The following is a 13,864-nucleotide window of genomic DNA, read 5'->3' on the forward strand; positions in this document are numbered from 1 at the left end:
AGATGGGATTTTATATCTAGAACAGGGTGGTTCCACAACTTTTGCACACATGGTTTTTCAGGACAGTCATGCCTTGACCCAATCCATGGTAATTGGATTAAGATGACTGTGCTACCTGTGTGGATATAAATGCTGGGGTATGTTCCTGACACTAATTAGAACTGATGTAGTGGCTTGGATAAGCTGCAAAACACCTTCAACTTTACAGAACGAGTCCAGTGGCTAAAAAAAACATCTGGCTAACTACTACTGCCTGTGCCATAGGGGTGCGCATCTTCACTGGCCTCACGATTCGATTCGATTACGATTATCAGGTCCACGATTAACGATGCATCACGATTACTGCGCGCGGTTTTCATCCAAAAAATTTAAGTAGTCAGAAGAACTCCATTTTTTAAATTTTATCTGTTCTTAAAAAAAAGACAACACTCCTTGCATGTAGCAAAGTGTAAACAGTGCAGACAACTTAAAGAGGAGCTCCAGACTGCCCCCAAATGACTACAGGAGATGATCAGAGACTGCGGACATGCTACAGGAGATGATCAGAGACTGCGGACATGCTACAGGAGATGATCAGAGACTGCGGACATGCTACAGGAGATGATCAGAGACTGCGGACATGCTACAGGAGATGGTCAGAGACTGCGGACATGCTACAGGAGATGGTCAGAGACTGCGGACATGCTACAGGAGATGGTCAGAGACTGCGGACATGCTACAGGAGATGGTCAGAGACTGCGGACATGCTACAGGAGATGGTCAGAGACTGCGGACATGCTACAGGAGATGATCAGAGACTGCGGACATGCTACAGGAGATGATCAGAGACTGCGGACATGGCACAGGAGATGGTCACAGACTGGGGACATGGCACAGGAGATGGTCACAGACTGGGGACATGGCACAGGAGATGGTCAGACACTGGGGACATGGCACAGGAGATGGTCAGACACTGGGGACATGGCACAGGAGATGGTCAGACACTGGGGACATGGCACAGGAGATGGTCAGACACTTTGGACATGGCACAGGAGATGATCAGACACTTTGGACATGGCACAGGAGATGACAATTCTATGATATGGACTTGTGTCACAGCGCCCCCCCTCCCCCTCCCCACTTACATGCTGCTCTGCCGGTGGGCGATCTGCCTGCTCACCATCTCCCCCCCGATCTCCATTCGTGCGGCCGGTGTTCCCGGTCAGGTCAGGTTCTCAGGTCAGCATCTCCAGCAGTGAATTCTCCCGGGAGAGCGCTCGGTGCATAAAGTTGTTTTTAGTGTGTGTATATTCCGGTCATGTGACTCTCAGCCGTGCCTCCCTCCTCTCACGTCTCTCCTGATGTCAGCCCCGCCCGCCTCTCTTCTGACCTGATAGCTCCAGTCAGTGGGCGGAGCTGACACCAGGAGAGACTGAGAGGAGGGAGGCGCGGCTGAGAATCACATGACCGCAATATACACACACTAAAAACAGCTTTATGCACGGAGCGCTCTCCCGGGAGGGGGCGGGGCTAGACATCGATTTTTCGGGTCGCATGCATCGATGCCGCATCGGGGACACCCGATTTGCGATGCATCGATGCTGCGATTAATTTCAGCAGCCCTACTGTGCCATGACCTGGGAATAAGGACCGTCAGACATTTTGGAAACCGTTTTTGGGCGAAACTGATGTTCAGAATATGAGAAAACAGCAAGAAAACGTGGGAATTACAAGAACCACGTACACGTCAAACTCAAGATGTTGAAATCATGGTCTTACCCCTGGACGTTTGCACTTGGGTTTCACACTAAAAGTCATAAGTCATGAGGCCAATATGAATTTGCAAAGGACTCAAAACTACATGGGTAGTTGAGACAAATCCACTTCACCACTGATGCTTTGAGACAGAAAGCAGTTGATAGTAAAACAAGTTTGTTATCAAAACTACCTGCTGAGATACCAAAAATGCAATTGATTTTACAGAACAAGCTCAGCTAGCCGAACACACAAAAGGCAAAGAAAGAGAAATCAACACTTTCACCATCTTGCTCCCACAGACCAGTAATAACTGTTAAGAGGAGTTAACCTAGGGGAGAAAGGGTGATAGCGGAACACCTCAGAACAATATAAACAAGTGGGTAAAGAACTTTTCAGAACAGTATCCTATTGGGGGACGACCCCCTAACATGTGCCTGTGGTTGAAATCCTCAAAGCTACAACATTTTCCATTCTTGGCAACGAAATCTCGCTAGCAGAGGCTGAACAACTTCATCAGAGAGTTTCAGCAGTCCTGTCCAGAGCAATAGCAGCACCTTCCAACATTACCCCACTGAAGAGGAAGACTCTTACGTTGCTACTGATGCAGTGCAAATCTGATGCCATTTCACAGTGCAATTTCTGTTTTGACAGGTGATTCTAATGCATATTACTGTGATTTCTGAGTGGATTTGGCATTATCGCACTGAACTTGCACTAAACTTGCACAGGACTTTTTTTTTTTTTTTTTTGACCGGATCAGAATCGCACCAAATAGATCACATAGATGTGAACGGCTTTCACAGCAAACAATGTTTTTTCAGATGACATGGGAATGTATGCCTTTCGGATTGGATCTAATCCGCATAGAATTTGCATCAGTGTAAACCGGGGCTCACTAGGGATCTGAACATAACCATCCTGCAACAAAGTGAGATGCCCAGTGTTTTTAAGAATACATCTGATTATAATTCTAAGGTTACCACCCTTAGTGAAGCTAATACACATCATATGAGTCATTAAAGATGGACCCCACTAGTTAGTTACAAGAAAATGTCAGACTGTTTACAACAGCTATAAAAGGTAATACCCATTGATGGGACCAGGTACCACTGTACTTGTATGGACTCCATAACATATTCAATGATGGTGCTTTTCCAAGACAGATTGCCAGCAGCACCAACTCTGTCACAGATAACGTTACTAAGTATCTGGCCACCATCCTGTTGGCAACACAGTACACCATATTCAGAACTCAAATTCATAACAAGAATTTGTCAACTTCTCCACTCTAAGCTCCTCTCTGACACTTGAAGCCCGAGTCCCGAAGGAAATACAAGCCATCCTTGCTCACCGACTCATTGCTGAGAGGTAGCCACAGCACACCAACAGGATCACTGGTATCCACCATTATTGCAAGGTATATTCACAAGCATGTCATTGATCGTCCCCACCTTAGGACCAACATCTCTACCATGTTTTACCCAAGAGGTCTTGATCTCTGACTAATCACTCTTGGGTGAAATGTGTTTGAGGGTTGGTTTTAGGTATAGATACACTTTAACATTGCTGAATCAAAATGTGCAAAAAGTAGTTTCGTGATGAAACTTCGATCATTCTATAATATGAGAGAGAACAAAAATGTAGTATCTCATTGCAATTCATCAAGGAGTCATCCTTGTTTTGGTTGCTTTAAACCAATGATGTTATAGAGAATTTAATTTTACACGTCGTGTCTGCTCTTTGCACTGCCTTATTAAATTAGCTTGAGAGGCTTGACCTGCAAAGAGTGTGCAGGTATCAGTAGTAGTGTGAGCGTCAAAGTGAGATTGTGTTCTTTGGTTCCTGCTCTATTAATTGCATTGCCTCTACTGAAGGTGACCTGTATCGCTGGACTTGGTTTTTTATTCTAGCAGCACATACAAGTAACTTGTTCTTTGCCTTTTTATCACTTGTATACCCCTAAATATGAACCTGATCAAGCAGCCAAATGCACAGATAAATTTCATACATGTGCCCTGTCTTATTAATAAAGGATTTGCAATTCTCATTAGTTAGTCCTGTGATCCAAGAACCCCTGTTCAGAAACATAACCAGGCCCTCAATTTGCAGTCATTTGCAGCAGAACAACTGGGTCAAAAACATTTTCCTGGCTGTTGATTCAGCACACGTGGAGCTGCAGAATACTTATGAGGTAATCCCATCTCTGTTGTTCTTCGTCCTTGTGTTGCCAGTACACAGCATTAATAGGCTCTGGTGGAGACTGAGTCCCTTCATTTCTTTCATTTTCTTCTCGGCCTTTCACATGGGACCCACTCAAGCAGATACTATAAATGGTGCCTGATGTTGGGTAGCACATGTGTGAACTGGATAAGCCATGATTGAAGGTTGAAAGTGTAGGGAAGGCAATCAATCGCCTGTACTGGAACACAATAGAGGCAAGCTCATGTGTGTTTTTAGCCATGCCATTGTTTCCAAGATGGGAACACATGCTTCAAATCTCTTTCTCCTCTTGAAACTTGATTTTCTAATTTAGCTTTTTGATTTTATTGGCGGGATATGATTATTCACAAGTTGCAGTATAATCTAGAAATTACAGTACATTATATTTTTATTAGAGGAATTGCTGCACACAAAGACAGCTTAAACAATTCTTCCATCGAAGCTCTTTAAAAAAAAACAAAAAAACTTTTTAGACAGAGACCTTGCAAATGTATGGTCATTTAAAACATTTTTGCTTACTAATTATTTTGTTTTGTTTGCATTATTTTCTCAGTTTGTGGGCTGCATTGTCCAAATAAAGATGCAGAAAAATATATTAAAACGTGTATTAGGACACAGACTTGATATGCTGCCCAGTCTTGCCTAATTGTGGCTCATCAAAGAAACAATAGAAATGGTCCTACACCAGCAAGTTTGATCCAATATTTTCATATCACATCACACAGTCGTCAGTGGAGTGCCCTGATATGTTTGTTTTGTAAGTCTGTACTTACCTACTAGCCTTTTGAGTAAGCATAGACAGACCAAATATGTCAAGGTGCTATTCATGATTCTTGTGTGGTGTCATATGTGATTATACGTGCTGGAATACAAAGATCCCTTGTTGTTGGACTGTTTTTTTTGTTTTGTCTTTGATATACTGGAACAAAAAAACGACAGCAAGATAAACAGCACCACACTATATTTCCCACAGCTAGAAATAGGATGCAGAACCCTTGACCTTATGTACATTTGCCAAAGAAAGTAAATTTTTATCAAATATAATGTATACATGGAATGGCTTGATCAAACAACTAACAATTGCACATGTGTGTCCAGCATAAAGGTCTTTATCTTTAATGTTCTGCTCACTGAGAATTGAGCGATCAGAGGTCCTTGATAGCTCAGCTCTCAGTCTTAGAGCTGGCAGGGTGAATAGAATTTAAAAAAAAAACAAACAAAAAAAACATATCTTTTAATGGTGTGGTTTTTCTCTTCAGTATTCAATTGGCATTACTTATTTGCTGTAGAGAAGTTTGAGGTTACTGACTAGGCAATCTAACAAGCATACCTGAATCATGTGTCTGGCTGACCAGAAGTAAAACAGTTTACAAATATGTTTTTGGGGGTATTCGCTATCTGCCTAGAGTTCTACTTTAAACAAAGCACTGGATCAGAAACCAACTTTAAAAAAAAATAGCTGTTCTTAACAAATTGTGTCGTTCTTTTCACAAAGCTTGGGGCTCTGTACCATTTTCCTGATCATGTAGATTCTTCACAAATTTCTGTTCTAATGGTGTTTGGTGTAGCAGAAAAAGAACCATTAAAATTCTGAATGAGTTGGAGGCAAGCCTTGTATATGGATTGTTTAACTGTGCTGTCATTCTTAATATCCACCATACAGTCCTTTTTTATAGAATCTACATTTGATTGCAACACCTCTAAACATACCGAATGATTAGCTTTTATATTGACTGTTATGAATTTAATTATTGTATTATATGGATTGAAGTAATTGTCCTAACCTATGGTGAGGCTCTTCTTTATGTTTATTTTGTGAAATTTAAGCTAATGCAACAGTCATGCTTGTGGTAGGATTCCATCCTTCATTGTAATCAACTATTTGCTATTGACGTCTCATTCAATAGATCGAGACCGTTTTCAGCTGGGCACGCTTTCTCACACACTGAATGCTAAGGCTTCTGGTTACTTGGCGTTATCTGACTGGCCAGAAGAAGCACCCGATCCTTCTGTGCGAAATGTGGAAGTTTTTGAGCCGGTAAGCATCTTTTAAAAAGGATATGTAGAAAATATTTACTGGAAGGTGATGATACTCATATGAACTCCCCCCCAGCTACAACTTAAGCCCAGACTCATTGTCAAGAGTCCATACCATGCATGGAACATATAGTATATAATATAAAGATCTTTTTTGTCTTTGCCAAGCTTAGTATTAAAGCGGAGTTTCACCCATTTTTTTTAAACTTCCTCTGATTTGTAATGCCCATCCACTGTACAGTGGTAAATGGATATTATCGATTTTTTTTTTTTTTAAATTAATACCTTATTTTAATGCAGTATGCTGGTACTTCCACTCCCGGCCGCCTTGGCGATTACATCATCAGGCATTTTCCTTGGATTCCTGGGATATCGGCATCATCTATCCCAGGACTCCTCGGGTAGCCTAATAGTGAAATCTCGTGGTATTTCGAGACAGGAAATTGCCTAACCTGGAGGGGTTAGACGCTGGGTTCTCGGTTGATTGACAGGTTGCCCTAACAACTGGACGCTTCCGCTACTGCCACCATTGCTATGGCAGCTAAGTGCACCGCGCAATTTCATTACTGCTCAAGCGCGAGATCGAAAGGTTCATGCTAGGTATCCAGCTGCACTGAATCTCAGAAATACATAGGAGAAGGGCGTCAGATGCCCACTTCCTCAATGGCCCCTGCCTGCTTCTGAGATCAGATACAAGATTAATAATTTATAAGTAAAAACTATGAGGACCGTTATCACAATATCCAAATTAGATAGCATGAGTACTAAAAAGAACAAGTGTGGTTTTTTTATTAAAAAAAAAAAAAATGCATAGGCGATTGGAGCTCCACTTTTAGAATTGACTTCAGGTTCACTTTATGAATACAAACTGCAGAATTTGTACATGTTGATTGCACTAGAATCACTCTATCCCAACACCAGGGAGAACAGTGTTTGAGCAGTCACTGATGGAGTATGGGCACTGGAAGTATTTTAACATAAATCCATCTGATTAAGGGCAAGCACAACCCCTGGTTGGTAATTCAAGAACACTGTGCCAACAGGATATCAAAACACCTAGTTTGTTCTTTGAACTTTTGTACTCCTTTTGAACAGTCCATCAGCACATTTCAGTGAATTTATTAATCATCTTTCTGGCTGATCTAACTGCAGTCTAAATATGACTTTACCGCATCTCCCTTGCCCACTCTAGCAATAAAAAAAATGCAGTCTGCCACCTTCTTGCCCTCTCCACTTTTTTGTAGAATATTTTCAGCGGACTTCACAACATAAATTGTTTTGAAGGCGAAAGTAATTTGTCAAATTAAAACACTTTAAGGCATCATCTGTATCTACTAAGAGAGCATCGGTGTTTACAGCTTCTCTGTAAGCCTCTAAAAACCTCGCCCTTGCCAGATCTAGTTTATTTCATTAAGAATTTGCATGATGATATTTTTTAGGCTGTATTGAAATAGCTCTTTAACATAGTTGACTAGTTGCGCAAATGCCGGTGTGTAGTTGAACCTTATATAAATGAAAGCATTGTTTTCTGAGGTAATCTCCTCATAGGCAAGTCTTGTGACCCAGCAATGTCCATAGCAAGAGACCTCATAGTAGTTTAAGTCTACTTATAGGACTAGTGGCTTCTATTAGTAGAGACCAGCCACATGGGCCAGGAATGTTAGTGGCAAAATATGTCTGTTAGCTGTGATGTCACAAGTGGCAAGCAATTTAGACCTGTGATATCACTAAAGGCATATCGCCTGGCCCCCTGTTGTCACTAGAGGTAAGCCTTATGCCCCCCATTGCCAAGGGACAAGCTGTGTGTGTTTAGTTTATCATTGTGTCTTTGCCCTTCATTTCAGTGCATACTCATTAAGAAACGTATTTTCCCCATTTTAGTCCAAACCATGGGAACCCTTGGAAGGAAAGGTGAAAAAACATAAAGCATCATTAGAAATATTCTATTCAGATCCTGAGGAAGAGGAGGAAGCATCTGCAGCGTCCAGTGGTAAATCAGGTTCTAATTGAGCACCCATCTTACAGAAATCCTATTAGTTTCAAAACACATTTTTCTTATTTTCTTCTAATAAACTGGGGACATCACAGAGGCGACCTGTACTGAAATGCACCCACAGTCTGCCCAAAAAAAGAAACTCTCCTTGCTTATCCAGCTTTTCCTTACTATCAAGGTTAGAGGTCGACCGATATGGGTTTTTCTCTGGCCGATGCCGATATTTAGAAATCGCGGTGGCTGATGGCCGATATATGATGCCGATTTTTTTTTTTTGGCCCGATATGTTAGGCCATTTTTTTTTTTCTTTTTTCCCTTCATCTCATAAAATCTAACAGTTAGACCCCTTTCAAACAGGGTCGTTTTTCAGGCGCTTTTGGGCTAAAAATAGCGCCTGTTAAGTGCCTGCAAAACGGCTCCCCTGCAGTCTCGGTGTGAAAGCCTGAGTGCTTTCACACTGAGGCGATGCGTTGGCAGGATGTTAAAAAAAAGTCCTGCAAGCAGCATCTTTGGAGCGGTGTATACCGCTCCTCCACCACTCCTGCCCATTGAAATGAATGGGCACCGCTGCCGAAGCGTCTGCAAAGCGATTCGGCAGCGGCGCTTCACGGGCGCATTTAACCCCTTCCTCGGCCGCTAGCTGAGTTATAAGCACCCCGCTAGCAGCAGAATAGTGCCTCTAAAATTACGGTAAAGCGCCGTCATTTGCAAGTCGCGCTGACGTTATAATCGGCCCTTTTTATCAGCACAATTGACCAATACCAATTAATTAAAAATTGCCAAATATCGGCTGGCCTCTAACCAAGGTCATGGCAGCCAACTTTGGTAGGTGTAATCTTAGAGCAGGCTACACAAGAGCATACTAAGGTGCTTCTAGTTTGCATTTTGTGCTGGGACATGTAGTTCTTCCCCAGTGTTTGTCTAGCACTGCTTTGTGTGGTGTGGTCCATCTCACAGAAATTAGTATGGAATTTATTCTAAAAAGAGCAATATTTTTTTGTCTTAAAACACGTTCTTATGAGGTTTATTTCATTAATGCTGACATCTATAAAACGTGGCAGTCTAAAAACTGTTTATGTCCACTGCATGCATTTTTACTCACACAATTCAGGTGATGTCTGAACTGTGATTTATTTTTAATCCTTTTTTTCTGATTTTTATTTTTTTTAGGTAAATAGTAATACTTTCTTTGTTAAATTAAACCCCCAATTAAACTTTCAATAAAGGTAAACTTTTAAAGCAGCTAAAATGGATCCAGATGCATTAAAGTAGATAAGGGGGCCAACATATGCCCCCCTTCTAGAGCTCCTCAGTGGGTGTTAGCATCAGCCTTGCTGATTGCAAAGCTATATGTCTATGTGCCCAGAACCTCTGCAGAGAGACCAATAGTTCCACAGAGAGCAAGAGTCAGCATGTTGGCAAAGGACAGGCTTTTATACTCAAGATGTGACTATTTTATAAAAAACATTTTGAGTGATTCCAATAAATCTTCACCACCATCCAACATCATGAAGAGTGATCCTGTGAATTAACACCACCACCACCAGAAGCTGAAGGGCTTGCTTACCAGATTAAATGGACCTCTCATTACAAAAGATCATAAACGCCTGTGGCTCCATACCCAGCCAGGGCTTTTAACTCCAGTCAGTCTTCTAAATTGGGACATCCATTCTCCCCATAGGATGATCACAGGAGTTCACCAAAATAGAAAAGGCTCCATATAGTGTAAAATCTTCAAAACTTTAATATACTCAAATAAAGATTGCACTTACAAGATCGTGGTAAAAAAAAAAAAAAGCCTTAATTTGTATGTGTAGGCCGACACACTTACATAAAACCCGTCCTTCCGGGACTGGGCTACAACCGTAAAGTCAGCATGTCACTCCGCCCAACGCTGATGTCACTGTTGTTCCCGTGTCATGAAAGAACAGGTTTTTGTATGTGTGTGTGCCGGCCTACGCATACAAATTAAGGCGTTTTTTTTTTTTTTTTTTTTTTTTTTTTTAACACGGTCTTGTAAGTGCAATCTTTATTCGAACAATTAAAGTTTTAAAGATTTTACACTATGTGCAGTCTTTTCTATTTTGGTACACTCCTGTGATCATCATATGGGGAGGATGGATGTCCCAATTTAGAAGACTGAGTGGAGTTAAAGGTCCTGGCTGGTTATGGAGCCAGAGGCGTTTATGAACTTTTGTAATTTGAGGTCCATTTAATCTGGTAAACAATCCCTTCATCTTCTGGTGGTGGTGTTAATTCACAGGATTACTCTTCAAGGTGTTGGTGGTAAAGATTTATTGGGATCACTGGATTATTTTAATATTATATTACTATTATATTTATGGACTTTTGTTATATGCTCTTCTTTGTTTTATCTATTCGCGCAACTTTATAGAGCTTTATTATATTGGGACTCTGTTCATATCTCACAGAAAAGTTGCTGCTTGATGACGGTTTATGCTATACATTGCATGTTTTTTTTTCACATTTACTAAATGTAGTATGTATTGGCTGTCCCTGGAAAGATTTAAGCTGAATGTTCAGTTGGGCCCTAATAAATAGACTGATTTTCAGATAAGATGCCAGGTAGGGATGGCCCCTGCTTGGTGGCCAAACCCCCTCTTTTCCAATAAGAAATCATTTTTTTGCTTAGCCATCTATGGTCTGCTGCAGTTCCCTCAGAGAAGTTCAAGAGATTCTATTAAAATGTTTTTCAGCTCCCAGGCAGATGGAATCCACCCTATTCTTGCTTTTAAGGCACTAAATGTCCTTGCAAAAGTCAGAAGGTTCAGAATAGAGCCTTTTTGCTTGAGTACCTGGATTGAAAACTGGCTACAAGGGCGAGTTCAGAGGGTGGTGATAAATGAGGAGTACTTGGAGTAGTCCAATGTAGAAAGTGGGGTCCCTCAGGGTTCTGTCCTGGGACCAATCCTATTTAATGTATTCATAAAGGATCTGAAGGATGCGATAAATGGCTCAATCTCTGTGTTTGCAGATGATACTAAGTTAAGCAGGGCAATAACTTCTCCGCAGGATGTGGAAACCTGGCAAGAAGATCTGAACAAATTAATGGGGTGGGCAATTGCATGGCAAATGAGGTTCAATGTATAAAAATGTAAACTAATGCATGTAGGTGGCAAAAATATGAATGCAATCTACTCACTAGGGGGAGAACCTCTGGGGGAATCTAGGATGGAAAAGGACCTGGGGGCCCTAGTAGATGACAGGCTCAGCAATGGCATGCAATGCTAAGCGGCTGCAAGTAAAGCAAACGGCATATTGGCATGCATTAAAAAGGGAATTAACTCCAGAGATAAAACAATGATCCCACTCTACAAGACTCTAGTCCGGCTGCACCTGGGGTATGCCGTCCATGTTCTAGGCTCCAGTCCTCAGGAAGGATGTGCTGGAAATGGAGTGAGTACAAAGAAGGGGAATAAAGGGACTAGAGGATAATAGTTAAGAAAGGTTGCAAGCACTGAACTTATTTTCTCTGGAGAAGAGAAGCTTGAGAGGGGATATGATTTCAATGTACAAATACCGCACTGGTGACCCCACATTAGGTATAAAACTTTTCTGCAAAAGGGCATTTAAAAAGACTTGCGGCCATTCACTAAAATTAGAGGAAAAGCGATTTAACCGGAAACTGTTTAGAGGGTTCTTTACGTTAAGGGCGTTAAGAATGTGGAATTCTCAACCACAAGCAGTGGTTTCAGCAGGGAGAATAGATCATTAAAAAAAACTATTAGGCACCTAAACGACCACAACATACAGGGGAAAAAACAACGTAATATTGCTACAAAAGCGAACACACAGGTTGGACTTGATGGACTTGTGTCTTTTTTCAACCTTACCAACTATGTATGTAACTATGTAAGGCAATGTCATGGTCCTTGCCTGGGTTTTATTTTTTTTTTTTATTTGTTTGCTTTTGCATGCCCCCCTATAGGTATTGCCTTTTCCATTTGGCAAGACTGACTCACTGTAAAAAAATAATTTTCTGTGAGTATGTTATGGGACACAACACCCATCCCTCTAGTATGTAGGCTGCTGCCCATGTCTTAGAATATTTTCTCTTTTTTCTGCGTGGCAGGGGCTATATCCATCAATGAACTTTTTTTTTTTTTTTTTTTTTTTTTTTTTTTTCACACATTTTAAAATGGTCCCAAAAGTATGTTTTGCCTAGAAATAGATATTCGTGCTTGTTCAAAAAAGCAGTGCAAAGACGATGTTATTTGCACGGTTTAGAAACCCATTGTTGCCAGTTTGGCTTTCAAGGCTGTAGAGTAGTTAAAGGTGTTTGGTTTGTTTTTATATTATGGCTCTGCCTTTTTGAATGGGCCTTTTTCAACTCGTTTAGCACACATACTTACAGGCATGCCCTGAGCAGATATCGGTGTGTAATTCAAACACTGTAACACTTGGTTTATCAATTTTCTCAAGATTTTTCTGTTTATAGGCTGCCATAGATGGCTCAGTTTTCAGCCGATTCCTGTCTAATCAGCTATGGGTTTCCCTGTCTGTACCACCAGAGTTGACTAAGTTGATGTTTTGACTTTTGTAGAAGAACCCAGTTTTGAGAACTGTCAACTGAACAGTGACTGCATCCAGCCAAATGTTTGGGTGTTCTGATAACCCTGGGTGTGGGCTGTTAGAATACAACCTGTGTTAGGTGTGTGGGCTATATACTAAGTCATTCTGTCTTTGTTTTAGAAAATGAGACTGACAGTGAGGACGAAAGTGATGATCAAGAAAGCAGTTCTTCAAGCGAGGAAGAGGATGAATCTAAAGATGAGAAGAGCTCAAAAGAGGATATAAGGTAATGGTTTAAGTCAGTTTTGTTTCTAATTTTAACCCCTGTGTTATGCAGGCAACTGTGTTTGGCCAGTGTTCTTGTAAATGCAGCAGGGCACTTTATTTAGTGTGTAGTACTGCACTATGGTACAGTATGGTAGTACATGTAGTATCATACACGCTGTTTGGAGAGGGATGACCGGCTGTGTGAATGGATCTGTCCCTGGGATTGCCCTGAATATTCTCTGGAAACCGTGACTGGGGCTTTGTGAATAGGAGATCGTTTTGGATATCCTGGTTTGGTGGATCGGCTGGAGGAGCCGTTAAGGGACATTACGCCAAGTACCGGTGAATCAGCTGGAGGAGCCACCAAGGGACATCATCCATGGTTATCCACATATGCCAATCACCCCTGCAGGGGTAACAGGAGCTGGTGAGTGGGGACCCTTAAGGGGGAGCACAAGAGTCACCTGATCTGCTGAGCACTTGGTCATTTTGGAGTTCCTGGCAATTTTTACAGCAACTTTGCATACCACTTGTTTGGGACTATTAAAATATATATATATATTATATTACAGTCAGGTCCATAAATATTGGGACACAATTCTAATCTTTTTGGCTCTATACACCACCACAATGGATTTGAAATGAAACGAACAAGATGTGCTTTAACTGCAGACTTTCAGCTTTAATTTGAGGGTATTTACATCCAAATTAGGTGAACGGTGTAGGAATTACAACAGTTTGTATATGTGCCTCCCACTTTTTAAGGGACCAAAAGTAATGGGACATATTAACATACATCCATCAAACTTTCACTTTTTAATACTTGGTTGCAAATCCTTTGCAGTCAGTTATAGCCTGGAACGCATGGACATCACTAGACGCTGGGTTTCATCCCTGGTGATGCTTTGCCAGGCCTCTACTGCAACTGTCTTCAGTTCCTGCTTGTTCTTGGGGCATTTTCCCTTCAGTTTTGTCTTCAGCAAGTGAAATGCATGCTCAATCGGATTCAGGTCAGGTGATTGACTTGGCCGTTGCATAACATTCCACTTCTTTCCCTTAAAAAACTCTTTGGTTGCT

At 41.4% G+C, this 13,864-nt stretch overlaps 1 protein-coding gene across 2 annotated transcripts in view; it reads left to right on the forward strand.

Annotated features, from left to right (window-relative positions):
- The window catches only part of AP3B1 (adaptor related protein complex 3 subunit beta 1), a 524,279-nt gene that overhangs the window by 315,364 nt on the left and 195,051 nt on the right, over positions 1 to 13,864 (forward strand). For both annotated transcript variants that reach the window (XM_073623849.1, XM_073623855.1), the window contains exons 17-19: positions 5,865 to 5,995; positions 7,876 to 7,984; positions 12,701 to 12,806. In XM_073623849.1, the coding sequence (XP_073479950.1) occupies positions 5,865 to 5,995; positions 7,876 to 7,984; positions 12,701 to 12,806 (346 nt within the window). The remainder of the gene's footprint in view (positions 1 to 5,864; positions 5,996 to 7,875; positions 7,985 to 12,700; positions 12,807 to 13,864) is intronic.

Source organism: Aquarana catesbeiana, linkage group LG01, assembly GCF_042186555.1.
Source record: "Aquarana catesbeiana isolate 2022-GZ linkage group LG01, ASM4218655v1, whole genome shotgun sequence".
Lineage (NCBI taxonomy): Eukaryota > Metazoa > Chordata > Amphibia > Anura > Ranidae > Aquarana > Aquarana catesbeiana.